Consider the following 27920-nt stretch of genomic DNA (forward strand, 5'->3'; position numbering starts at 1 on the left):
TATATCAGCCAGTGAGAATGCACCTTTCTTTAGAGAATAACTAAAGTACAAATGGAAAAGTTGATTACGATGAATTATTTAAATTGAGACTTTCCACTTGGTGATTTAAATAATTAATTAAATCACTGATTTAAATAGCCTTGATTTAAATCAATGTACCCTACATTAATCCCTTGATAGCTCCTAAAGGAATTGCAGGTATTCTGGACCCCTTGGGTATGTCTACACTGCAGTTAGACACTCACGGCTGGCGTGTGTCTGCTGACTCAGGCTCACAGGGGTTAGACTGCAGGGCTGTTAAACTCCACTGTAGACATCCAGGCTTGGGGGCAGCCTCGGCTCCAGGACCTTGCAAGGTGGGAGGGTCTCAGAGCTCGGCATAGGCATCAGGTTCCACTGACACCTATGGCTACATGGTGCAATGTGTTAACTTGAGACCGAATTCTGACTTGAGCTACACAGCTGCAACTCCCATTAACTTTGGGAGGGTTGCAAATGAGTATATTGAGGACAGAATTTGGCTTTACTTTTTACAATTATTCTGTACTGCTGTATCTCAAACTAAATAGTGTGAATAGCTCTATTGAACTTGAAAAGACTACTTGAGAAGGAAGAATGGTCTTAAAATTTGCTAAAAGGTGCTGCTAATAAAAATGCTTTGTACCCTTTTCATAAGACTAAATACAAAAATTGACAGAGTTTCAAGGACCCAATTCCCAGTGAAAGTCCTTTTTTTTTTTTTTTTTTGGTAAATAGTTTTATTGGACTAAGTGACGTACATGTGACTATAAAGTAACATAAGCAGTGGTTCCAAATTTTTATATTCAGTTTGTTCCTTTTGATCATTTTCCCTAGGGGCATGTGCAATGAATTGTGATTAATTTCACTAAATAATTGGCCAGAAAAAAGCCAGGTTACCCTGAAGGATAATACGTTTACTTACACAATGTGTTTTTGTAATGTCCTGTGTAATTTGACTTACAATTATACAATTATAATTCTCAACTATTAGTTGCTAGTACTTGGTATGGATTTGATTCAGCAAGGTAATAAGCATGTATTAACTTTAAACACATGAGTAATCCCACTGAAGTCAGTGGGGCCATTGATATGCTTACTTTCCTTGCTGACTCAAGGTCTATTTTGGCACTTCTCTGGTAATGTCGGGTTTTTTGTTTTTTTTTTTTTTTTGTTCTTAACAGTATGGCTCTTTCCTAGATTTGTACATGTCTGTTTATAAATATTTTTTCTGTTTTCTCACGTAATTTCGTTGCTATTTCCCAATTTTTTCTGTTCTGTGTAACTTTGGAATAACATTTAAGAATATTTTTGCAAATGTAAAACCAACGTGAAAGATCTCTGTTAAGAACATAGTGAAAGAACGAAATGCACCTTATTTTCAAGTGTTTTCCAGCAAAAGCGATCCAGGAATGGTATTGCTGTCTTGTTGGATTCTTCCTGCCATGTTCGTGAATGGGGGTTTGGGAACAGACAAGATTAAAGATTGAAAAGATGGCATAAGCAGATAAAAGCTTTAGTATTACTTTGTAGTCTCTGAGGCTTGTAAATTTTCTGGTTAGCTCACTGACTTTTTCATAAGAAGGTCTCCCTGTTACATTCCATTTAAAGGTTTAGCTACTATCCATTTTTCAGATACTGTACCTGTCCCCGTTTGCTGTCAGAGAGAAGAGATTAAGAGAAGATGTTGTCCCTAGTCTCTGTTTACCAGAAGCTGGGAATGAGTGACAGGGAATGGATCACTTGATGATTACCTGTTCTGTTCATTCCCTCTGGGGCACCTGGCATTGGCCACTGTCGGAAGACAGGCTACGGGGCTAGATGGACCTTTGGTCTGACCCATTAATGCCATTCTTATGTTCTTAAACACACCTTGTTGTATCTTGAGTATGTCTGAGTTCATCTACATCTTGCTCTGAATTTGGAAGCCGTAATTTAAATTAGAAATCTTCTTTTTTTCCTTTCATCCGATGAAGTGAGCTGTAGCTCACGAAAGCTCATGCTCAAATAAATTGGTTAGTCTCTAAGGTGCCACAAGTACTCCTTTTTTTTCCCTTTGTGTTCTCCCCTTCCTTTTCTCCACACTGGAATCTTTGTTTTCTCTCCCCTCCTTAAAATGGCAGCTGTTCAAGCAAGTTGCCTTTGGGGAAAAATGAGTGGCTTCCTGCAGATCTCTCACCCACACTTTCAGGTGAGTACGTGTTTTGATGGAAGTACCACAGAGTATGGTACATATTTCCCACTGGATTTGGGAATGATAATCTCAAGTTCAAACCTAGTTCTGTCCCTGTTAAACATGGTGTACTATTCCATTGCCACACCACGTGCGTGAACGCCACTTGTTTTTCTAAACTAATCATAGAACCTCTGTATCTTTCAGTGTCTGACGTGTTATTTCTTAAAACTGATTCTTTGTATGTGAAGTAAATTGTTCATGCCACAAATTAATGGTGCCAGTAATTGAAACACTGTGTCCTTTTTCTTTGTAGAACCAAAATCACAGTCTCATCCACCACATCAAGTGCAACACAGAGTGCTCAATATAGAGCAGAATGGCATAAAAGACTACACCCATCCAAGACATCTTCCTCGAAATGATACTAGACAGCCAAGAAATGAGAAACCCCCTCGTTTTCAAAGGGACATTCAGAATTCAAGACAGGTTTTGGAAAGTAGTGGCTTACCAAGAAACAGAGGTCCTGAAAAACACAGCTCTTTAGGACTAGAACAGTGGACTGAGGATAAAAATAAGTGTGATAGACTTTATCCAAGGAATGATAGGCTAAAGGATATTGGTCATCCCTCAGCCATTCACCAGAGTGATGTTTCTTTTAGAAAGAGGGATAATACTATGCAAAACAGACTAGGAAAAGGGGCTGCATTCATGGAATTGAGAGAGAATACCAGTGTTCAAGATACCATTGGTGATGATGATGATCAGAAACGAGGAAAAAAGGAAAACCAAATACATAGTCCTGACAATTTTTATGACAGGAAAACACGAACAATAAGTAATGAAACTTTCAGTTTAAAAAATGAGCAACATTTTGGTATGAATAGTGACTACAAGAATCCTATTAGAACTGATAGTTTTAATGCTTTACCAAATGGAGACACTGAATATCCACAGAAAGGAAGACGAGTAGGACCTATTAAATCACCAGGACCCAATGTTGCTCCACCTTTTGAAGACAAAATGTTATATTATAACGCTGGTCCGAAAAGGAGATCTGGGCCCATCAAACCAGAAAAAATATTGGAACCGTCTATTCCTGTGGAGTATGGTAAAAGCTGGAGGCCCAGGGATGAATGTTTTGCTCTTTATTGGGAAGACAACAAGGTATGCCCCAGTCAAGTAGGAAATACTGTAAATTGTATCTTTAAAAACAAAAGGGATGGTGGCTTCAATGTGCTGCCACAAAGGGGGAGGGGGGAGAGAGAGAGCGTGTGTGTAATTTCTTATTTGAGCTAGTAACTTGTTACCTAGGACCGCATACGTGAGGTACATGGCGTACTAAGTCTTGGGGAAGGGAAACGGAATTCCTTGCTGTCCAGAGTGATCTTTATGGTGAACAGATGACATTTTTGGTGCTAGCAGCAGCAGCCTACAGCCCTTCTTAATATAGGTGAAGATCACATTGATCAGGGGAAATGGGCACCTCCCTGCTGTTTGATTTTTATACGTCACCAGGACATTGTTTATTAGCTGAAATATTTCTAGAATGGGTTAATTATTTGTGTCTATATTAAAAAACCAACAATTTTGTTGTCTTGACTTTAAAAGTATAAATATTCCCTTGTTTCATTTGAACTTTTTAATGTTTCCAATTCCTGCTACTTCTGATTAGGAGAAGAAATTTTCTTTTTTTTTCTCATTGTTATGGCCAGTTTACATTATTTTTTCCCAATTGTTAATCTCAATTGCTATTGCCATCCATCTGTTTTGGTTTCTTAATCTCTGCCCCCCCAACCCTGAGTTTTTTGATAATCTGAAAAGAAAAATTACATTAATTTTTTGTGGGTTTTTATGTGGATTTTTTCATTGTTGGTCTAACAGCTAATATTTCTAATGATGTCATATGTCTGTTTTTTTATCAGGTGTGATTTGTATTATTTTAATATTTTAAGCAGTCATTCTGCTGTATAAATGTTCAGAGTGGGAACTGTCCAGGGCAGTTTTGGAAACTTTTACAATAATGAATTTTTTTCTTTTAAATAAAGAAGCAATTAAGGTTTTTTATTTTTAATCTGCCTCTTTGGCTTAACAAACAAATGGTCAGATGTTCACACACAAATGTTTGCCGTCATGAGGACAGGTTAATATAGGGGGTTGCATGTTTCAAATATGTGTGCATATTTGGAACTGGTTCATTTGCATCGTGTACACAAATTATGGATGGAATTTTTTGAGAAAAATAATTTAATCATTGTGTGATGCTTGAATTGCTGGGTTGTGGATAGTCAGGAACTCACAAAATGTGCTAAGCAAGAACGTAATTCATTGCTTGTTACTGATGTAGTGTATCTTGGTGAAAATTAGCGACAAGAAATGTATTGATGCAGCAGATAGTCGTGGACTGGTGTGTGCCTGTGCTTGTTTGGAAAGATCCTGTAGCCAGGTAGTCAAGTGCAGTGGTGGTTGTAATTACTATAGGAAATAATGATTTCTTCCTGTTGAACTCTATAAAGAGTGATAGGATCGCCTCCAAAGATTTGTTTCAGTCTGGAGATTATCTGAACATAGATGCTTGATAGGGAGGATTAATTTGTGTGAGCTGATTTGAACATATTTCAGCTTAGTTCTGTTTGGGAAAAGGCTGAGGTTAGTTTGGCTCACGGCTGCTCTAAATCCCCTTTAAGATCCTTGCAGAAATTAATTAGAAGTGTACTTGTTCAAACTTCTTGTTTTGTTAGAATTAGAAAAGTGAATCCCTACTCTCCTTCTATAAATCCTTCTAGAAAGATAAAATAGTTGTCATCTTGATACCACTTTTCTGTCTCTGATAATGCCACCAGGACTTCCCTGCATTTTAAACCCTAAATCACTTAGGCATTCTGTTGGTCTAGGAATGCTCACACATTTTTTGTAATAATCTGAATGTGTTCTGAATAAAAAGTCCAAATGAATTGTTAATTTTTAGCTCTGTCCACTGTCTATCTTTTTTCCATTGTGTAAAAATGTCCAGGTAATGAGGGACATGTAAATTTGCATTTGGTTTGAAACTGACATGAGTTTCTAGAATATGCATATTTGATACAAACATTTTTTTGAAAATTTAATAAATTTTATAATAAATTGTTTAAAATATAATATTTTAAAATGTTACTGATTTTCTTGTAATATTTAATCCAATGTTTTATGACCTTTTGAAATTTCTCTTTAAGTTTTATAGAGCAGAAATTGAAGCTCTTCATTCTTCTGGAACAACTGCAGTTGTTAAATTCTGTGATTATGGAAACTATGAAGAGGTGCTACTAAGCAACATCAAGCCCATTCACGCAGAGGCATGGGTATGTGATAACAAATTGTATACAAAGATATAAACTACATTATTTGTACAAAATATGTAGCTTTAAACAGATGAGTCCTGCAGAGGGTGTAAATGTAAAAGCACGGTGTGGAAAAATACTTTAAAACTGAATAGATCTGCCTTAGTTATTTAAATAAACACCCTTAGATAATAGAAAAGAATCCTGTGGTATTATTTTTCATGTATAATAAAATTAAATTGTATTGTTTTGAAAATGAATACCATTATTTACTTGTTAGAGAAACAGTGATTTGTATATGCAAAATGGGCATTTTATGCATATTTTATTCTCTCTCAAGTTTGTGTTTACTCTATATATGGAATACCAAGTGATTGTCAAAATAAGATTTCTGATTCACAGACATGGCTATTGTTTTTTTTTTTAATATGTAAAGATTAGGAAAAGAGCCTTTCAGATATACAAATATATTCCAAACATTTTTATTATGTGTATATGTATAGGTAAAAAAATACAGATTTGTTTGTATCATGATTTTTCTTTTTTTTTTTGTTTCACTTTTTTCTTCTTTGCCAAATATCATGCCAAAATTGTGTGATTACAGAGATTCGCTTAGAACATATTGGCCTTATAGCATCTATTTTTTAAAAGGCTTTGGAAATATGCAGTCACCCAGTGTTCACTGCCAACTGTCTTTCATCTTGAGTTGTTACCTCTCATTCTGTGGACCTCCCTTGTGGATTTTTTGTTTTTGTTTCGTTTGGCAACTCTACAGGAATCTGAAACGTTTTCTAGTTTCTGCATTAATTTTCCTATGAAGTCTCAATATCTTATTTCCACTGGTCGAACTGCTACTTACCACCTTTTGGGACACAGTTGTTTCGCAACTCTTGATATTTCAAAATCTTCCACTTGTAAGGCACCTCATTCCTTTCTCCCATCTTCTCTCTTTGAGTTTCACCACAGGCTGATAGTTGGTCTCAAAGTGCTTATGGAGAAACCCTGAGATTTCGCTATTTTGCTGCTTGGATATCCTTGCAGCTCTGAATTTCTTGCACGAGAAAGCTATTTGCACTTTGCGCTTTACTTTTGTGTCCTGATGCTAGATCTAATTCTCATTTTAAATACATTCCTCTTCAACTTCTCAACACTTATTGGAATCTTGTTCTAATGCTAGTAGATATATTTTAAGTTATTTTGTGGTTTCTCTCTCTCAGTATTCATACATTAACCAATGTAAGAGTGACTTAGGCAACATATACAGCAATTCAAAGTGAAGTTCTAAAGTCTTGTGGTTCACCATAAGATTTGAGACTTTCTGGGGCTTGATCAGTATGATCCAGTTTATAGCTGTCTCCAAACTGACTGCAGGGATTCCTTTCATTCAGTCATTTTCTATTGTCAACAAGAGTGGCTATGCTCCATCCTTTAGAGGGATTCTCTATGTTTGACCCTAGTCTTTCCACATAATACTGGTCCTTGATAATCTGTATTGAAGATGTGCTGTTACCTACACACAGGCATCTTCTTTGTCCCATACTTCAGCTCTGGTTCTGTAATACTGCTTGGTTCCCCACATTGTATTTAAAAGCATCCTTTGAAGCAAGTGTCGGTGCTGATAGGAGGAGCTTTAATGATTTAACTCTATAGTCTATGCTGCAATAAAACCACGAAGCATATTCAATCTATTTTTCAGATTCCTTGTGACTGTTTTCTCCAAAACACTTTTTTGGTGCTTAGAAACTGAATCACACCTAAAATTTCTCAACATACATCAAAATAGAGAAAGTACTTCTCTGCAGGAGGAGGATGCAAAAATATTATGTCAATCAGCAGCAAAGTAAGAAACACTGAACTGAAGGCATATGAAAATCCAGTTTAACCACTATGTTGTTCTGTTTCTTTTGGCTGACATCCTCTATGACCACACCCAAATGATGCTGAGATACTGCTTTCCCCATAAGCATAACTATCAAACTGCTTACTGTAGAAGTGTAGTGATTCTTGGTGTTATCAATAAAAAAAGATTTTTCATTGTCAATATAGATATAGGACTGGACTGCTTTAGTGAAAGAATCTTCTCTCTTTGCTGGGATGTAGATCCCATCTGCCTGATATTTCTGGGATCCCCTTTTAATTTCCGCCTCATCTGAAGAAGTTAATGCAAGATGACCTGAAGGTTCCTAGAGCTATACATTACATGTGGAAATCTATTGCTGCAGAGTGATAGTCCTGCTGTAGCGTTCTTCCCTTATCTCATTTTCTTTGGATCCTGGTAAGTTTCTTTTAAAAAAACCTCTCTGACAGCAAACATACTGATTGCTAGAAATATAGAAAACCAAACCATTGGCATTAGTATACCAAATGTTACAAACCTAGCTCTGATAGGTTACACAAGGTAAATAAAAGGGCTACTGAGTATTGGTTTTTTTAAAGACCCCATTAACAACTATCATTGTACTTGTCATGCAAAAATAATAAATCTTTATAGTTTTGCTTAGTTCTTGTAATATATGTATAAAAGCCCTGCAATCTGACTGTTTTTAATTAAAAATTTTTTTTTTTACTTTACATTATTTAAGAATTCTTTTAGTGGTCATCTCCTACACAAGGTTTTGAAAATGTACCCCCTTGTTTCCCTAAAGGTAGCAGTGATCACTTAATGAAAATGTAATATTCCTGACAAAAAACACACCAAAAAAGCCTTTGTAGAAATAACAATTGCTTGTTTTTCTATTATAAGATGTAAAGTTATACTAGCAAACTGAAAAGCATGAAATGTTAAGGGGCTTCATGACTAAATTAATAGTCTGTTGTGTTGAAAAATAAAATAAAGTGAAGATAATACTTTAAACCTAAAGTGTTAATTTTTTCCTCAAAGTTCTAGGTTTATTTTTTCTTATTAATTACTACTGGTTTTCTTTCTAGCATAAGTGTTTACTCGGTCACTTCACTATGAAGATCATTTATTTATTTTCTCCTTTTCCTTCCTGTCATCCTTGGGTAATAATCTGATAGGGTTTGCTCCTGGATCTACAGATAGAGTTTTAGGTTGTGGTTATAACTGCTTTTTTCCTGTAATGTAAAGAAAGGCAACACTATGTCTTCCCCCACCTCCATACATGGTAATCTCATTCTGGTGTTTCTAGAGTCCAACTAGGATTAGAATCATAGAATCATAGAATATCAGGGTTGGAAGGGACCCCAGAAGGTCATCTAGTCCAACCCCCTGCTCAAAGCAGGACCAATTCCCAGTTAAATCATCCCAGCCAGGGCTTTGTCAAGCCTGACCTTAAAAACCTCTAAGGAAGGAGATTCTACCACCTCCCTAGGTAACGCATTCCAGTGTTTCACCACCCTCTTAGTGAAAAAGTTTTTCCTAATATCCAATCTAAACCTCCCCCACTGCAACTTGAGACCATTACTCCTCGTTCTGTCATCTGCTACCATTGAGAACAGTCTAGAGCCATCCTCTTTGGAACCCCCTTTCAGGTAGTTGAAAGCAGCTATCAAATCCCCCCTCATTCTTCTCTTCTGCAGGCTAAACAATCCCAGCTCCCTCAGCCTCTCCTCATAACTCATGTGTTCCAGTCCCCTAATCATTTTTGTTGCCCTTCGCTGGACTCTCTCCAATTTATCCACATCCTTCTTGAAGTGTGGGGCCCAAAACTGGACACAGTACTCCAGATGAGGCCTCACCAATGTCGAATAGAGGGGAACGATCACGTCCCTCGATCTGCTCGCTATGCCCCTACTTATACATCCCAAAATGCCATTGGCCTTCTTGGCAACAAGGGCACACTGCTGACTCATATCCAGCTTCTCGTCCACTGTCACCCCTAGGTCCTTTTCTGCAGAACTGCTGCCTAGCCATTCGGTCCCTAGTCTGTAGCTGTGCATTGGGTTCTTCCGTCCTAAGTGCAGGACCCTGCACTTATCCTTATTGAACCTCATCAGATTCCTTTTGGCCCAATCTTCCAATTGGTCTAGGTCCTTCTGTATCCTATCCCTCCCCTCCAGCGTATCTACCACTCCTCCCAGTTTAGTATCATCCGCAAATTTGCTGAGAGTGCAATCCACACCATCCTCCAGATCATTTATGAAGATATTGAATAAAACCGGCCCCAGGACCGACCCTTGGGGCACTCCACTTGATACCGGCTGCCAACTAGACATGGAGCCATTCATCACTACCCGTTGAGCCCGACAATTAGGTTCATAGGATTAGGTTCATAGGAGCTTTTCTCAGTGCCTCTTTACTTAAATAATAGTGATTATAAAATAAAGTCTATAGTTTGTTTGTTGTTAGTCTCTTCTTCCTGAATCCCACCGTACAATTCTGCATAGAGAGCAGTGTCTCCTAACCATGAGGCAAGGAGGTGTAAAGAACTGTCAATCAAGATAAGTATAATGATGCTTTCTCCACACTCTGTGGCTTTGTGAGGCATGGAATCCATTCATCAGGTAATTTCTTGTTTTGGACTATCCAGTATGGGGAGGTTGCAGAAGGGAAAGGAAAAAAGAGAGGAGTCTAAGGCTCCAGCTGCATTATTCTTGCTAGCATAAGTACTTCTTTTGGAGCAGGGTAGCAATCTTAATTCTAGGTGGTCTTGCTTCCAGCTTTCTGTCTCCTTCCTCACAGACTTGTAGGCACTTTAAAAGTTCTGACCCTTTCTTAAAGCAGACTGTATCTTTGGCCCTCTCCCACAACAGTTTCTAGTGCCGGGTAAGTAAAAGAAATTTAGGGCCCTTCTCCAGCAACGTTCCTTCGTTGGAGTAATGCACCGGACAGGGCTTTCAGCTGCCTCTTCTACCTCCACTCAGTCATGCAGTTGTGTCTTGGCTGGAGAAAACTTTTGCTGCAGGGTCTGAAAATCAGTCATTCTAGGGCGCAGGGCAACTCTTCCAACTCCCCGCCCCCCGCGACTCTTGATTTATAGCAACTATAGATTACTTGAAAGATCTGATTTTCTTTTTGTGCACTAACGTATTTAATGCCCTAGCACAGAGGTGGCAAACTACAGCCGGCGGGCCACATATAGCCTGCGGGACCATCCTGCCCGTCCACTGAGCCCCCGGTCCGGGAGGCTAGCCCCTGGTCCCGCCCCTGCTGTCCCCCTTCCCCTGCAGCCTCAGCTCACTGTGCCCCTGGCTCTGTGCTGTGTGGTGGTGTGTCTGGCTCCAGCCAGGCGGCACGGCTGCCTGTCCTGGTGCTCTGGGCGGCACGGTAAGAGGGCAGGGAGCAGGGCGGGTTGGATAGAGGGCAGTGGAGTTTGGGGTGGTGGTCAGGGGGCAAGGGTGTGGATAGGCGGTCAGAGGGCAGGGAACAGGGGGCATCGAATGGGGGCAGTCAGGGAGAAGGGGTGGTTGGATGGGGCAGGGGTCCTGAGGGGGCAGTCAGGAATGAGAGGAGGGGTTGGATGGGACGCTGGGGGACAGTCAGGGGTTGGGGGTCCGGGACTGTCAGGGGACAGTCAGGGGTTGGGGGGACTGTCAGGGGACAGGGAACAGGCGGGGTTGGATGGGGCAGGAGTCCCGGGGGGGCTGTTAGGAGGTGAGAAGCAGCGGGGGTCTGATAGGGGGCGGGGGCTGGGCCACGCCTGGATGTTTGGGGAGGCACAACCTCCCTTAACCAGCCCTCCATACAATTTCAGAAACCCAGTGTGGCCCTCAGGCCAAAAAGTTTGCCCGCCCCTGCCCTAGCATCACACCACACTGCTTTCACAGCTTACATTTAGGCAGCAAGCCTCCCTGTTGTTAATATTTAGGCAGACAGAATGAATATGACTGAGACAACTTTATTGTTATTCTCTAATCTAACTACTGATGGCTTCTTGCTTATCACCTTGTTTGTCTAGCCTCCTAAAAATGAGTCAGCCAAGTAAGGTTCTTCTAACATACTGTTTCTCAAACTGAGGGCCCCAACCCAAAAGGGAGTCGTAAGACTATTATAGGGGGGTCATGAGTGCAGTGGCTGCTGGCCAGGCGCCTAGCTCTGAAGGCAGTGCTGCTGCCAGCAGCAGCGCAGAAGTAAGGTATGGTATGGAGGTGGGTCTTCACGGTCTGAAATATTTTCAAAGAGGGTCCCAGCAAAAAAAGTTTGAGGACCCCTAACAATCTAATATAATAATTCAAAGATTGCCTTAGGAGAACTACCCATGTCTAGCTGCATCCATTAGAAACACAACATTCTTCTTTTTATATCTGCTTCAGATAAGCTTCAAGAACTTTGGCTCTTTGGCTCTTTCACCATTAGGAAAACCTCCAGGTTGATAGTTGGATTCACAATGTGTTGAATGAATGATTGAGGATTCCCTTATGCAGGATTTCCTACTACCTCCTCTCCACCCCCCCACCCACACACTCACATAGTTTTCATCTGGAAGGCTACCATTGCAGGCTCTGTCTCCCATAAAGGGTCTCATGGTCATGATCTCTCTACTCCCATGAAAACTCTAGGTTTGGGTTTTTGTGGATATGTGCCTTCAAAATCCAGTTTTTCCATTATGATGGTTTAGTTTCCAATCTCTTCTCAGTGGCAAAGAGTCCTGTGGCACCTTATAGACTAACAGACGTATTGGAGCATAAGCTTTCGTGGGTGAAGTATTCACCCACGAAAGCTTATGCGCCAATACGTCTGTTAGTCTATAAGGTGCCACAGGACTCTTCGCTGCTTTTACAGATCCAGACTAACACGGCTACCCTTCTGATACTATCTCTTCTCAGTTAAACTAAAACAAGACTTTGCTGTGGGTCTCTGAGTTTCTTGAGTCTTTCCCCATTCTTGTGAGGGAACACTTTGACAGAAAGGAAACAGCAAGGAGTCTTAGATTCCTGTTACTTCTTCCAAAGGGTATCATTCATGTTTGGTCATCTTTTCCTTTTACATAGGAAGTCATAGACTCATAGAATATCAGGGTTGGAAGGGACCTCTGGAGGTCATCTAGTCCAACCCCCCTGCTCAAAGCAGGACCAATCCCCAACTAAATCATCCCAGCCAGGGCTCTGTCAAGCCTGACCTTGAAAACCTCTAAGGGAGGAGATTCCACCACCTCCCTAGGTAACCCATTCCAGTGCTTCACCACCCTCCTAGTGAAAAAGTTTTTCCTAACATCCAACCTAAACCTCCCCCAATGTCACTTGAGACCATTACTCCTTGTTCTGTCATCTGCTACCACTGAGAACAGTCTAGATCCATACTCTTTGGAACCTCTTTTCAGGTAGTTGAAAGCAGCTATCAAATCCCCCCTCGTTCTTCTCTTCTGCGACAAAACAATTTCAGTTCCCCCAGCCTCTCCTCATAAATCATGTGCTCCAGTCCCCTAATCATTTTTGTTGCCCTCCACTGGACTCTTCCCAGTTTTTCCACATCCTTCTTGTAGTGTGGGGGCCCAAACTGGACACAGTACTCTCCTTTGAGTAGTTTCCTATACTTCTGAGAGTGTTTTTTCCTTTCCTTCATTATCTTCTAACAGACATAACCCTAGGGTACATCTACACGAAAGCTGGGAGCATGCTTTCCAGCTCAGGTGGACATATGTGCTAGCTCTGCTTTCATTAGCATGCTTTAAAAATAGCAATGTAGCCAAGAGATGGCTTGGACTAGGTTTGTATGCAGGTGGCTACCCCTGGCCACACTGCTATTTTTAGTGTGCTAGCTTAAAAAGAACTAGTGTGTGTTTGTCTACTCATGCTGGGAAGCACACTCTCAGCTGCAGTGTAGACATACCTGTACAGATGCAAGCCGTATGGAAAGCAGCTCTTGAGGTTCACCTGGATTAGGAGTCTGTGAAGATTTCTCATCTTGGTACGTGTAGGCTGTACAATTTCACATGTTTCTCTCTGACTCTAGGTTGGCAAATGCTCGTCAAGCAGACCATTGTAGGCCATTTTCCCATCTTACATTCAGGCATTTCTCATTCATCCAGCCTGTGTAATATCACTACTTGTTATTACAGATTACATCCCTTTCCCCATTTTGTGGTTGCTCAGAAGTGTTAAACACCTTTACCATCTAAAAGATAAACTTACCATCCCACTCTTTTAACCTTTCAGAAAGTCTTTAACTGAACCTAATCAAAGTCAACGGTTTAGGAATCAAGTATGATGATTTTCTCATGTTGGGGACAGAGTAATTTTTCTTGGTACAGTCCTTAAGTTCTTTAATTTTAAAAGGGACTGTTTTCCCCCCTCCCATTTCCTCAAAAAATGTGGCTTCCAGGCCTCTCAGAGCATAATGTGACTACGCTGTTCTGACTTCTATCTTACAATCCTTTTGTCATCTGAAAGGACACCTTTAGTTTCTCTTTTTATGGGACTTTATAAACTCTCGTGTTTAGCTCCCTTAGTCCAATAAGATGTTGAAATATCTAATTTCTTATAGAGAAAGCATTCTCTGTGCAGAAGTTAATTTGGTCAGTACATGTGCCGGTTACGAAAAGAGATAGAGACACCTCTTGGGTAGGTACTGTTTCACTACATCTGCTCTCTATCTGGAAGTATATGATGGGGGAAGAGACAATGGTTGACAAAAAATTACTGACTGGTAATTGTTGAAGCAATCTCTTTTCTCTATTTTGCTTCACAACCTCTTTTCCCCCATTAATTTTGGGAGTCTGGCTGCCAATCTCTTTTCTCTATTTTGCTTCCCAACCTCTTTTCCCCCATTAATTTTGGGAGTCTGACTGGCTGCCCTTAAAGGATTAGCTCAGGAATTTTATGAACAAAGAAGGAAGTGAGAGGACTCGAAGAATTATCCCTGCCTTGATTGACTGTTTTTTGCTCTCTGGTAAGAGGAGATGTACATGTTGAGTGGTAGAGAAGAAATTATGACAAACCGTATTCTTAGTAAATAATTGTATGCCATTTTCTATTCTTTTCTACTACACACAGTACATATTCAGTAGATACAGAACTCATGGTGAAGGTTTAGTGTCTCATCCTTGGATGGTCACACCGAATGCCCTGATAATTTGGGTTTTCTTCATTAGTAGGCATTCTGTAGGCATTATCAGATTCCCTCTGCCAAGAAATGTTCTCCACTTGAGGAAATACTTCTTAAAAAATTAATTTCAATTGACTGTGAAATGGCTCCCTGCCTTGGTAGTGGTAAATCATAGGGAATATTTTTTTTCCCCATTGAGACCTGCAAAATATAGCAGAAATACGAAGACAATTAGTAAAAACTTGCTAAGAGTACTGTGTTTCCTGCTTCTGTTGTTCAAGCAAACCATTTTTTGTTCTCAGGTTGAGTTATCAGACAGTTGTTCTAATACTGGCAAGAATGGTACTGAGGGTCTCCCTCTATGTTCACAATGCCAATTCAATTGATAGTTTATTTCATGTCCCAAGAAAGGCTTTTACAGTTTAGAGAGTTAACTGGTGGTAGGCTTCTGAGTTTGGACATTTCTGTTTACAACTATAGGAGAATAGTGATAGTTTGACAATCAGTGCTGCTCAGGAAACTCATGAGATCTATAACATTTCCTACAAATTAATCTGCTTTTATGTCTTGTGAAGATGTAAAACTTGAATTGGAGAGGTATTTATCTGTATGAGACTTATATAAAAATAATATCTACACTATAAAAATTGCCATATTTAAGCTTGGCTGTTAGGCAAATTTAGGGAACAGCTAACAACTTCATTAAATTCCTCTTCTAGCTTTGATCTGTTGTGTTGCATAATGAGATGAATACATATGGCTAATTTTGCATGTGTGTTCTTCCCACGTATGCAGTGTTATGTCAGTCCCAGGATATTAGAGAGCCTCGGTGGGTGAGGTAATATCTTTTATTGGACTGATTTCTGTTGATGAGAGACAAGTGACATTTACAAGGGAGCTGAGGTGGGAGAGGCCAGTTTTCGTTTTTAGCCTCAAGCTTCGAGGCACCAGTGAGCCAATGCGGACAGAATTGTAAAATTCAGGTCAGATTATGTCATTAGTTATCCTCTGTGGAACAAACAACCAAAAAATGTTTTTGGCATTTCAGTTGCCAAAATATTTAGCACAACTATATTTTTGTGTCATAGTTTTGAGACCCAGTTAGGTCTTACACAAACTAACTTAGCGTCTTTTCCCTTGTAGCCAGCACTAAAGTTAATAAAGTTAATCAAAACATAGTTTAATATGAGAAGTTCTGAAGCATTTCAATAACTGGAATTAGGGGGAAAATCTTCCTTTATCTTTATACTGGGTTTTATTTGAATAGTGTTATAATCTAATTTTCTTTTTTTTTTACCAAAATGTTAACCATTGACAGTAGTTATCATATTTTGGCATTGGAGATATCACAGTATTTCCTAATATTCAGAAATAAGATTTAGCTTTTGGTATCTTAGATACACTTGTGGAGTTACTGTTGGCAAATGTTGGCTTTTTTAATGGCAAACTCTATAAGTGAAACGGTAGGTCTTAAAAAGAGCCAGATTGACACTTCTGTAGACTGAAGTCTTGTACTTCAATTCTTAGATAATCTCCATTGATGCATTTTATATTATGTGTACTATTATTATTATGTATTACCAGAGAGCCTGTTTCCCTGGTCATGAACCAGTACACCATTGTGCTAGTTGGTGTACAAATACGGCTAGATCTAAGACAACTAAGAAATGAAATAGAAAAAATAACTCTGTTCATTGTTGAACAAGTTGATTTAAGCCAATTTGCAATTTGACAGATATTTATTTCCTTATCTCTTTGGGGAATTTGCATAGGTAATTCAGACAAAATAAATTTTAAGAAGAACCACTGAGTTAAATGCAATCCCGATCAGACTGTAAAAGTCAAAATATTACCCTTCTGGTTAAAATACCTCACTACTGTTATGGCACATCTAAGGGCTTGTCTTCACTACTGTGCTAAATCGGCACCAGTGCAATTGATGCAGCGACATCGATTTAGCGGGTTTGGTGAAGACGTGATAAATCTATTGAAAGAGCACTTTCCCATTGACATAATTAATCCACCTCAACGAGAGGCGGAAGCTATGTCAACGGGAGAGCATCTCCCACCAATGTAGCATGGTGTAGACGCCTCATTAAATCAATGAAGTTTCGTTGCTCAGCTAATTGATTGTTTTACACCCCTGAGCGACGTAACTGTCGTCGACTTAAGCAGTTGTGTAGACAAGGCCCTCGATATACAACCATTTTTGTCATAGAGGACCTGAGTAATTTGGTGATTGGAGTACTTCATACAAATGTCTTCTCAATATAACCAACTACTATAATATGTAAACCTTTGCAGAAACTGAAGGTTTTTTTTAATTTTACACATATCCCAACTTTAATGAGTAACAGGATATAATACTTACCCTGGAACCATATCTTTGAGTCCTCTTTGAGAATCCATATCTTACTCAGTGGGATATTGGATATTTACACTCCACCTGGGAGATATGGAAAGTAAGTAAAACTTGGCAATGTAGTATAGTGGATAGAGTATGCACTGGGACTCAAGAGATCAGGGTTCTATTCCTGGCTAAGCCACTGGTTTGCTGGGTAGCCTTGGACAAATCATTTGTCCCTGTGTTTCAGTTTCACCATCTCTTTGTAAAGCCCTTGAGATCTATTGATGAGAAAAGTGCTATAGAAGAGCTAGGTATTATTTTATCCAAGTTGTTAGAAGTTAGTTCACAGTTCATACTAAATTTCCCTGTGCCATTATGTCATTAATGGCCTCTGATATCTACTTTAAAGACTGATGACAACATCTGGTTCTAGTATCTCCATCTTTCTCATGTATATGCACTAAAAGTAATAGCAAAGTATAGTAAAATGCTATTTTTAATATTCAGAATAGCACATAGTCAAAATAGGAGTGAACAGCATACCAGCAGCTTACCATATGAACAGACAGTGGGAAACTTAATTCTTGTGTTCCTCAATTCAGGATATAGTGATTATTTACATATGTAGCTGCCAGCAGTCCTAGTCCCATACTTCAAGAGTAGTTTCAAACACATTCAGAGTATGGGTATTTTAATTTCTAAGTCGAAGTTACAGAACACAAACTGCAAGAAATGTCTTCTGGATGTGAAGTACTCAGTGGTATTGGATCCATTTACAACTTGCTGCAAACACCTTGTCTCAAGAATCAGCTTCTTGGAAACCATGACATGTATGCCATGACAACATATTGGCTATCTTTGAAGTAATGTGACCTACAACCTTGAAAACCAGATTTAGGCACAGACTAATTGAAGTCTAACTGGAAGTAATTTATTGGTCTCCTTCTGACTAGGGGTCCAATCCTGTAAAGTACTAAATCTCTCTTGTGAGGTGTACTGAGCTATCTTAACTCTCATGGAAATCAGCATCTTGTTTTGGGCCCTGTGAAAGTATGCTTGGTACATACTAGTAAAAATGACAACCCCGTGCTCTTAGAATATGGATAGATGAAAAATATGAATACATTTCCCCTTTCTCCAAATTTCAGGATCATAGCCACCAGTGTATGAAAGAAATAATGTGGAAAAAAATCCTACATCTCTTCTTTTTTCGAATTGCATAGTCTGTAAGAAAGGAGATAAAAGTTTCATAGAGATGATTTACCTCGTAGGTTAGAAAAGTGTTTTAACCAGTATAGCTGCACATAATCCACAACTGTAGATTATCTGGCATATCTCTTTTCACAGAATTTACATCCTGTCAAAGGTACACCTGACAGCAACTCCATTAGGGTTTTCAGAATTAGTGTTCATTTTATTTCTTTTGGTTTATATAAAAAAAACTCTTAACCAAGAAATCAGGGCTTTAACATAATTTAAATGCACAGCCATTGAAAAAACAAAGATATTAGTCACACAGCTACACTATTTTTTAAACACATATGCAGAAAAACTAAACTTGCATCTTTCTGAAATCTTAATTCAGTATTCAAATTAAACTCTTGGGCTCTGAAAACTCATGCATATAATTACAGTATTTATAACTGCTGAATCTGCCAGAATTGAGTTAGAGTGAATACTTCAATCTTTTTGTGGGGGGGATGTCAAAGGACTTTTAAGACTAACAGCTCCTTCACTTCTAAAACTGTGGATTTGAGTGTCATTTTCAAAATGTGTTTATGAGCTCTACTCAAGTACCATAAATAAGAATCCAGTTAAACAATAGCAACTGGTTATCAAGAGAGCAGTACATTTCTCTGTTAGTTGTAAAATGTTTTAAGAAGTGATATAGATTATTTTCTAAATAACACTGTGGGTGAATTCTTGTAAACTGAGGCATATTAGCATTCAGCAAAATGCCAGGCATTGCTTTGATAGTACAGTAGCCAGAAATATTCTAACAGATTCTCCCCTGCATAGGAGCATCATGGAGCCAGTTACAGCTCCCTGACCCTGTGGGCCAGTCTATGCTAGCCCTACTGAACCTTACACCCATAAAGCTAGATCTAGCAATCACAGACTTTTGTTCTATTATGTCCTTTATACTGGGATAGGAGTGACTGAAGCAGGCTTTATGCCAGCAGTAAGATACCATCTACCATGGAATTCCGAGTGGTTCTGAGCAGAACAACAGGGTTGAATCATATTCTAGAATCTGGCCTGTTAATTATTGGAAGTAATTTTCCTGTCAACTTATTGTAAGCCTTTGATATCATATACTATTAACTCATTTCGCTAGAGATAGTAATAATAATAATAATTAATAATTCTTGTACTGGAACAGGTTAATCAAAAAAGTTTGTGAAGTTATTTCATGGGCATCCTGCTGTACTTACAACATAGTTTACCTGAGCTCATCTTTTTTATCTCTGATGTCCTGGTAGCTCTGTTCTTACTTATCCTACCCTTTTTCACCTTATTTCTGTTCTTAAAGATCTTCCATTGTGGGCAAAATGGAACTGAGGAGGAAACAAAAACATGAGTGTGTAGCTGTTGCAGCAGTGTCTGTTCCTTTGTTGATGGAGCTCCCTCAGTGCACACCTCCTTTCCTTTTTCTCTCTGTGACAGTGATGGTGAACCTTCTTGAATCAGAGGGCCACAAGTGAAATTTTTCTAGTTATTGGATGCAGACTTTAGAAGGGCTTCAGTTGTGTTAAATCTTTCCCCTTTCTAGCTTTCACTCTTCTTCCCTATTCTACCTTTCTCACCTAATCTATTCCTCTCCTTGAAATTTTTCCCCTTTCAGTTATTTCTTCCTGGTCTTTCCCTTCCTTTCCTTTCAGTCTACTGTCATCTGTCTCATTCTGGCCCTGCCTTTCTTGACATCTGACATCAACTGGATTACGTCAGCGATCTCCACTGCTGATCATCACTTCTACCAAGGCTCAGAACTCCATTTGTGGCACAGCCAACAGAAATGGCATCAAATGCCGTAGAGGTTCATCATCACTGTTCTAGGAGATGAGTGAAGTTGAGCCCTCAGTGAGAGAATCACTCTGGCCTTATAGCATAAGTTTCAGCCCAATTAAAGGAGGGAACTGCGGACCAAAGCTTGATGTCTTGACCCGAAAAGGACTATCTAATGCCATGTCATTGGGCGAGCTTCATCAAGGAGGGAAAGGAAGTACTGCAAACGTGAGTAAATCTTGTTTATTTGGGTTTTATTGTGCAGTGTTTTGCTTCTTATGTGAACTGAAAAGCTTTTAGTTAGATGTATGTCAGATTACGTGTTGACTTAAAAATTGCTGCAATCCGACTCATTGTTCTGTTCTTCCTGCAGCAGCTGATGACATTGCTAACACCTGAAAGGAGAACATCCTTGCACTCCTTAGGTGCACGTGATACCATCAGCTCTTGCAGGTGGACCCAGAATCCTGAACTCTGATTTTAGCACATAAGTAAAGGTGGAATTTTTGCATGTATTTTCTTTTAAAATGTAAATGTATTTATAATTTTGAAGTCTGCACATAATGTTGAGATACTGCCTTGCAAGCCAATACGTACAATTATTCACAAAATCTTCAATTTTCAGTTATTGTATGGACAGTTGAACTTTTTCTCAGTTTTTAAATTTCTTGGACTCCCATACAAACAGTGGTATGCATTTGTAACATTTAATTGTTTTTGCAATAATTCCCTCATTTATCATTTTAAGAGCTAGATATTAACTAGCTTTGTCACATTCTTTCCTTCACTCTGTCTTAAATCTTCAGTATCGTGCACATATTTGAAATTATGCAAATACCCCAAGTCATATGAGAGTTGGAGCTTGTTTATTCACTAGCCATATACTATGTGCCCAAACTCCAGCCTGCAACTCAGATTGAGGGATTTCCTTACCAAATTTGGGATCATGCGTGTGCATATATAATTCTTTCTAACTTAAAAATTGTAACTTTCAAAAATATATGATCATTTTTTATGGTGGTTTTTTACCCTGGCAGCCAAGTGGTTTTTCTCACTTTATCTTTTGGAGGCTTCCTTGTAATCCTTTGAATTTTCTGTCCACTGCCAAAAGCCGGGATGCATGATGTCATTCTCGCTAGATTGTTTTCTCAGTTGTCCAGCAGTATAGCAAATTTTTTTGCCTACTCTAAAAGCAAAGCATATTATCTCTGTTAAGTGTGTACTCAATTCAAAAAAGCAGAGCCCTGAAATTGCCTAAAGCATATATTCCACATGGCACCAAATTAACACATCATCATTCTTTATTATCTTTGTAGAGATTTTAATTTTTTTAAATCTTTTTTTTTTACCTCAATCATTTAAAAATTTAGACTTATTTTTTCTAATACTGAGCCAATTATTGGGATAGTCTTCTGTAACTCATCTTTATTTCCACTTGCTGGATTGCTTGTCTTTTCACATGTGATTTAAGAACCCAAACAGAATTCTCTGGGATTTTTCCACAGGAAGTAAAGGGTTGTATATATTTTGACACACATACAATATGCATTCTCAGTTTCTAATCAGTGATTCTTTTCCTGGTGGTTTGTTAAAATTTCTACTGTCCTGCCTTAATTAATGAAAGGTTTTTCTGTAAGATACCTTAGTGCATCAGTTTGTCTTTAACTGCTAACTAATATTTACAGCCTGGTATTTACCACTGGATCACATTCTTAATGCTTAGTATAAAGAACCTCTTCATTTTTGTGATAGCAAAACCAAGATGCTTGATTAGCAGTTCTGCTAACCAAGATGTCAAGGTAACCCAGTGGTTTCATAATGTGTTACGAGGGAGCTAAAATAGTATCTCAGAAGGACTCTCAAAAATAATGATTTTCTGTCTTTGAGAATATTATGACACCTTGCATCTGGAAATGTTTGCATAGATCACAATAAGATTTTTACTGTCTTTTATGTGCCACTGGCAATAATTATAGTTTCAAATGTGAAAGGCCTGTGTTGACATCCTGTGGACCTATCTCCCGCCGCAGGAGAATAGCAATTCTAGTGGAGTTACTCTGGGAGAATTGGACCCCAGGTTTATGTGATCCTAATTTTAAAGGAACATAATTGTAAGATCTGCTGGGATGTCTGGTATTCAGGAAATAAATGAATGACCTGTCTTCAAAACTGGAGCAAACCAGTGAAATGTCAAGAAATGCTGATAGTCGATGCTACATCTGTTGTTGTTGTGTACCTTCTATTAAATTCAAGTCTACTACGGGTCATCTGTCCTCTCGTCCGTGCCCTGATCTTTCATTCCTTGATTTTCATAAGGAATTATTCGTTTCCTGTCATTTGGATATTAGATAGCTATTTTTCCCAGAAAAGGGCTAGGACAAATACTAATACTAATCTAACAGAATGTTTTTAAAAGGGCAGCTGTCTTTAAGACTTTTGATATCTGTGACACAGTATAATCATTTTCCCAATTGGTGCTCTACTTGCTCTGTAAATGCTTTCAAATTTGTAGATGTCTGTGTTTCCAATATTTTCAGTATTACTAAATAAATCATTGTCAATTTAGAATCCCAATTTAGTATGTAAAGAGCATTTATTTTGGTTATTGGGAAATATTGGGACTAATAAAGCAATGAGGACTGTTAAAAACTTGACAGCATGCCATGCCCAATGGAAATACATCATAGACTTTCATAGGATCCAGCAAGGAAAATGTAAAATAATTTGACAACTTCTGACAGCTTACTAGGGATGCAAGTAGTAGAAAAGGTCTTGTACAAATAATTTAGTTGCTATATTTAAGGAAGGAACAAAGGATTGTTCAAGGAAGTGTAGACTTATAATTTCATTTGTAAAAAAGTGTCTGTGAAATCATTACTGAAAGGAGAAATAGGAGGCATAATATATGTCGATTTCTTCTAAGCATTTAATACTTTGTAATGAATGAGATACAGTTTGGTCAAAAAAATGGAATGTTGAAATCAAAAAGTTGAAATTTGCTTAGGGAAGGAAATAGGAAAGTTTCAGGGGAAAATAAAACTGCTTAAGGTACATTGCAGTGCCCTACTGAAGTTTCTGTATTAGAATCACTTATTTACTTTCAGACAGAAATTCTGTTAAGGCATTCTTTATGAAAATGTAAACATTTGTTGCTGAAACACAACACAAAAGCAGTGGATTAAAAAAGGAATAAAGATTTGTAAAGGATTAAATGAATTTGGAGTGTGGTTTTATGGACTTGCAGTAGCTCATGAATTTCCATATTCAAACAGCAGCGAAGCAGGGAACCAAACTCCTAGCCTATGTAAAAGACATGGTACACTGCAGAGAATGGATATTGGAGATAGGGTGATAGCTAGATAGTACATTAAAATATTTACATAATGTTGAGCAGCAGCATAAGAGATAAAGATTGTTTCAGGATCATGTGTAGATATGGAGCATAAATGGACAGGAATTATTCTGGTTGTATATACTGTGCTGACACAATAATTACATAGCTACTATTCAACGTCTCAAGAGATTTCTCAGTAAATCTTATAATATCATATGCTAATTCTATTTTATCCCATTAAATAAAATATTTTGCAGTAAATCTCACTGTAATTCTCATAATACCTGTAACTGTGCCATTTGTCACCATTATCCCATATTATTAGTAAGACTACATTTAGAATACTGTGTAAATCAAATGATTTTATTACAGTTAGGATGATGCTAAAGCTGAAAAGGTTCAGCATACGATTCAAGATTCAAAATTGGAGTGAGATTAATCAGATTTGCCAATTTTGCTGTCTAGCTATAGATAGATTTATACACTGTGTAAGTCTAGCTACAGATATATTCTGTGTGTGTATATATTATATATCTTAGAAAAAATAATTATGAGTACATCTGATAGTAACGAGGTCCTGAAAGAATACATAAATGAAATAATCTGTTTAAGGTACTTACTTATTTAAAATCTAATTCTCACATTTACTTATGCTGAGTAGTAGTAGCTTACTCCATGAGTAATCACGTAGAAAACAGTGGCAGTGTTCACACATTCAAATGTTACTCAGCAAGTTTAAAGCTGACAGATTTGGACCACCAGAAAAAAGAGGAAAATGGCTTATTATTCATTGAGGTGGAATACTCTTCTGTTGCAATATATATTTTTGTAAAAATCCCTAAATCACTAATAGAAGTACAAGTTTAAATCCATGGAAAAGGAAAATGTCTTATTTATTGTTTTTGTTGTTGTTTTTTAGAATGAGAGACTGGAATTTAGAGGGAGTCTAGTAATCCATGTCCTTATCAAAGCAGAATTTTTCCTACATTATGATGTTAAGTGCTAAATCTTGAGTGCTACAGTTTTCCCAGTGCTATCACTGGGAGGCCATTTTACAGGCTTGGATAGATGTCACTATTAGGAAGTATTTCATTATATCCAGCCTATATTTTCCTTTGATCACTTTAGGCCACTACTACCATGATATTCTCCTATAAATCAGCCAAAACAAGTTATCACCTTCTTTGGGGTTCACACTTTTTAGATACTTGCAGATGATAATGTGTCAGAATCTGTGAATACTGATATGTAATAATTAGGGCTGTCAAGCAATTAAAAAATTATTTGTGATTGATTGTGCAATTAAAAAACAGTAGAATACCATTTAAAATTTTTTGGATGTTTTCTACATTTTAAAATATATTGATTTCAATTACAACACAGAACGCAAAGTGTACAGTGCTCACTTTATATTTATTGTTTGTTACAAATATTTGTGTGGTAAAAAAACAAAAGAAATCATATTTTTCAGTTCACCTTATACAAGTATTGTAATACAATCTCTCTATCATGAAAGTTGAACTTAAAAATGTAGAATTCTGTACCAAAAAAACCTGCATTCAAACATAAAACAATCTAAAACTTGAGCCTACAAGTCCACTCAGTCCTACTTCTTGTGCAGCCGATCACTTGAACAAGTTTGTTTACATTTGCAGGAAATAATGCTGCCCACGTCTTGTTTCAATGTCACCTGAACGTGAGAGTAGATGTTCTCATGGCACTGTTTTAGCTGGCGTCGCAAGATATTTATGTTCCAGATGCAATAAAGATTCATATCTCCCTTCATTTTCAACCACCATTCCAGAGGACATGCATCCATGCTGATGACTGGTTCTGCTCGATAACTATTCAAAACAGTGCAGACTGACGCATGTTCGCTTTCACCATCGGAGTCAGATACCACTAGCAGAAGGTTGATTTTCTTTTGTGGTAGTTCAGGTTCTATAGTTTCCACATCAGAGTGTTGCTCTTTTAAGACTTCTGAAAGCAAGCTCCACATCTCATCCCTCTCAGATTTTGGAAGGCACTTCAGATTCTTAAACCTTGAGTCAAGTGCTGTAGCTGTCTTTAGAAATCTAACATCTTTGCGTTTTGTCAAATCTGCAGTGAAAGTGTTCTTAAATGAACAACATGTGCTGGGTCAACATATGAGACTGCTATAATATGAAATACATGGCAGAATGCAGGTGAAACAGAGCAGGAGACATACTATTCTCTCCCCAAGGAGTTCAGTCAAAATGTAATTCATGCATTATTTTTTTAACGAGCGTCATCAGCGTGAAAGCATGTCTTCTGGAATGGTAGCCAAAGCATGAAGGGGCATATGAATGTTTAGCATGTCTGACACGTAAATACCTTGTAATGCCGGCTATAAAAGTGCCATGCGAATGCCTGTTCTCGCTTTCAGGTGACATTGTAAATAAGAAGCGGACAGCATTATGTCCCGTAAATGTAAACAAACGTGTTTGCCTTAGCGATTGGTTGAATAAGAAGTAGGACTGAGTGGACTTGTAGGCTCCAAAGTTTTACATGGTTTTGTTTTTGAGGGCAGTTATGTAACAAAAAAAAATCTATATTTGTAAGTTGCACTTTCACAATAAAGAAATTGCATTTCAGATCCTTGTATGAGGTGAATTGAAAAATATGATTTCTTTTGTTTATCATTTTTACAGTACAAATATTTGTAATAAAAATAATATAAAGTGAGCACTGTACACTTCATATTCTGTATTGTAATTTAAATGGATATATTTGAAAATGTGGAAAAACAACCAAAATATTTAATAAATTTTGATTGGTATTCTATTGTTTAACAGTGTGATTAAAACTGTGAGTAATCGCAATTCATTTTTTTCATTAATCACCTGAGTTAACTGCAAATAATCGACAGCCTTGATTCAACAGTTGTTTTGCCACTGGGGCCAGTATTTCACTCCAGTTGAGTATAGTCACCTTAAAACTCCTTACTGCAGTTTCCCCATGCCTGTATACCTAGCGACCTTAATATAGGACCTTCCCATGAAAAGGCTCTTTAATCAAGTCTGCTTCCATGTATAAAAGCAATCACATCTCCCAGGCCAGGTGCAAGACTACTATGTTTTTAAAATTATAACTGGAAAAATAAATTGCAACCTTTCTGGGATGCAAAGAAATGTATATGCATAAAGCCAACCATCTTGATGCCATTCTGTGCACCTAAATAAATCAAGTTCCTGTATATTATTTATATTTATTAATATGTCCACTTTAGGCAAACTAGATTTTCAATCTATCTCTCCATATAAAATATGAAGATTACCTAACTATATAACCAAATAGATCATAGAAGGAATACTAGTGGCTGGTTATGCAAAATGTTATGTTTTAAGCGGGCAGGAAAAGGACCCTTGAGAATTTCAGGCAGAATCTGAAGAACTCCTGTTCCTTCCTAAGACAGCTCAAAGGGGTGAAATCAAGTCCTCATTTCATCACTTAGCTTTGGAAAAAAGTATCTCAAAGAGCTCAAGCTAAGCTTCAGTACATCATGGGAAGAACCCACATAAAGAGTGGCAGGAAAACATGTCTGTAGAATACCCAGAAAATTTCTTTAAACTTTTTAAAACATAACAAACCCTAAAACATAATGTAAAACCTTACAAAGGATCTTAAAATTTTGTCTTTCTTTCTTTCACAGCTAAACCTTTCCTAGTCTTTCAATACTGACCTCTTAGATAATTGCCTGGTGATGATGGGTGGATTATGGGATTTGTATCCAGTGAGCTGATTAGAATCTATCCTATTAATGCATGGAAGCTGCCATTTTGTACAAAAGATGTCAGGAAGAACAGGAAGAGAAGGAAAGCCTGGACCCATTAGAAACACTTGGTCTTGGCCTGGAAGGAATTTTAAGCAGCTCAGAGTCCTTTAAAACGGAGTTGGAAGGAACCTGTGTGGTCTCCCCAAAGAGAAGGTTTCCCAATTCCTTGTTTTCATAATGTATTTGGCCAGGAAGGGTAGAGGGGGGATTCACCTGATCAATCTCAGGGCATGGCTACACTGGCAGATGTAGAGCGCTTTGAGTTAAACCAGCCTTCGGAGAGCACAGTAGGGAAAGTGCTCCAGTCTGTCCACACTGACAGCTTCAAGCGCACTGGCGTGGCCACATTTGTGGCACTTGCAGCGGCATTGGGAGTGGTGCATTATGGGCAGCTATCCCAGCATGCAAGTGGCTGCAACATGCTTCCCAAATGGAGGGGTGGGGTGGAGTGTGACAGGGAGTGTGTTGTGTGTATGTGTGGGGGGAGAGAGTGGGGTTTTGGGGGGCTGAAAGCATGTCAGCATGCTGTCTTGTAAGTTCAGACAGCAGCAGACCTCACACACACAGCATTCCACACTAATGGTTGCCTTGTCTCGGAGCAGATAAGCAGCCGGCTGTCAGAAACAGAGCTTTCAAAGGGCATTTCTGCATTCCTTCAGCCGATTCCAAACAATGACAAGAGTGGCCACTTGACTTAAGGGAATTTAGGGACATTTCCGGAGGCTGATCAGAGTGCAGTAAAGCAACACCTCGTTCACACTGGCGCCGCAAACATTATTCCATTCACCAAGGTGGAGTACCAGCAGCACTGTAGCCGCAGAGTCAGAGCGCTCTACGTGCCTTGCCAGTGTGGACTGGTAGTGAGCTAATGCGCCCGGGGCTCCTTTATTGCACTGTAACTCATAAGTGTAGTCAAGCCCTTAATTTGTCTAGGATTTCCAAGTCAAACTTCAGTACTCTAAATACAAAGGCAGAAATAAATGTG

At 38.4% G+C, this 27920-nt stretch overlaps 1 protein-coding gene across 8 annotated transcripts in view; it reads left to right on the forward strand.

Annotated features, from left to right (window-relative positions):
- Positions 1 to 27920, forward strand: part of TDRD3 (tudor domain containing 3) — a 442979-nt gene that overhangs the window by 249745 nt on the left and 165314 nt on the right. For 6 of the 8 annotated variants that reach the window (XR_012159207.1, XR_012159206.1, XM_073346158.1 and 3 more), the window contains 2 exons: positions 2508 to 3358; positions 5404 to 5529. Coding sequence is in view for 6 of the 8 variants with exons in the window: in XM_073346158.1 (XP_073202259.1) it covers positions 2508 to 3358; positions 5404 to 5529 (977 nt within the window). In the remaining 2 variants the exon portion in view is untranslated. Of the gene's footprint in view, positions 1 to 2507; positions 3359 to 5403; positions 5530 to 6112; positions 8800 to 19332; positions 19851 to 27920 lie in introns of those variants that run through there. The other 2 variants (XM_073346189.1, XM_073346195.1) reach the window with 2 other exon arrangements.

This window comes from Lepidochelys kempii, chromosome 1 (genome assembly GCF_965140265.1).
Source record: "Lepidochelys kempii isolate rLepKem1 chromosome 1, rLepKem1.hap2, whole genome shotgun sequence".
In the NCBI taxonomy this organism is placed as follows: Eukaryota; Metazoa; Chordata; order Testudines; family Cheloniidae; genus Lepidochelys; species Lepidochelys kempii.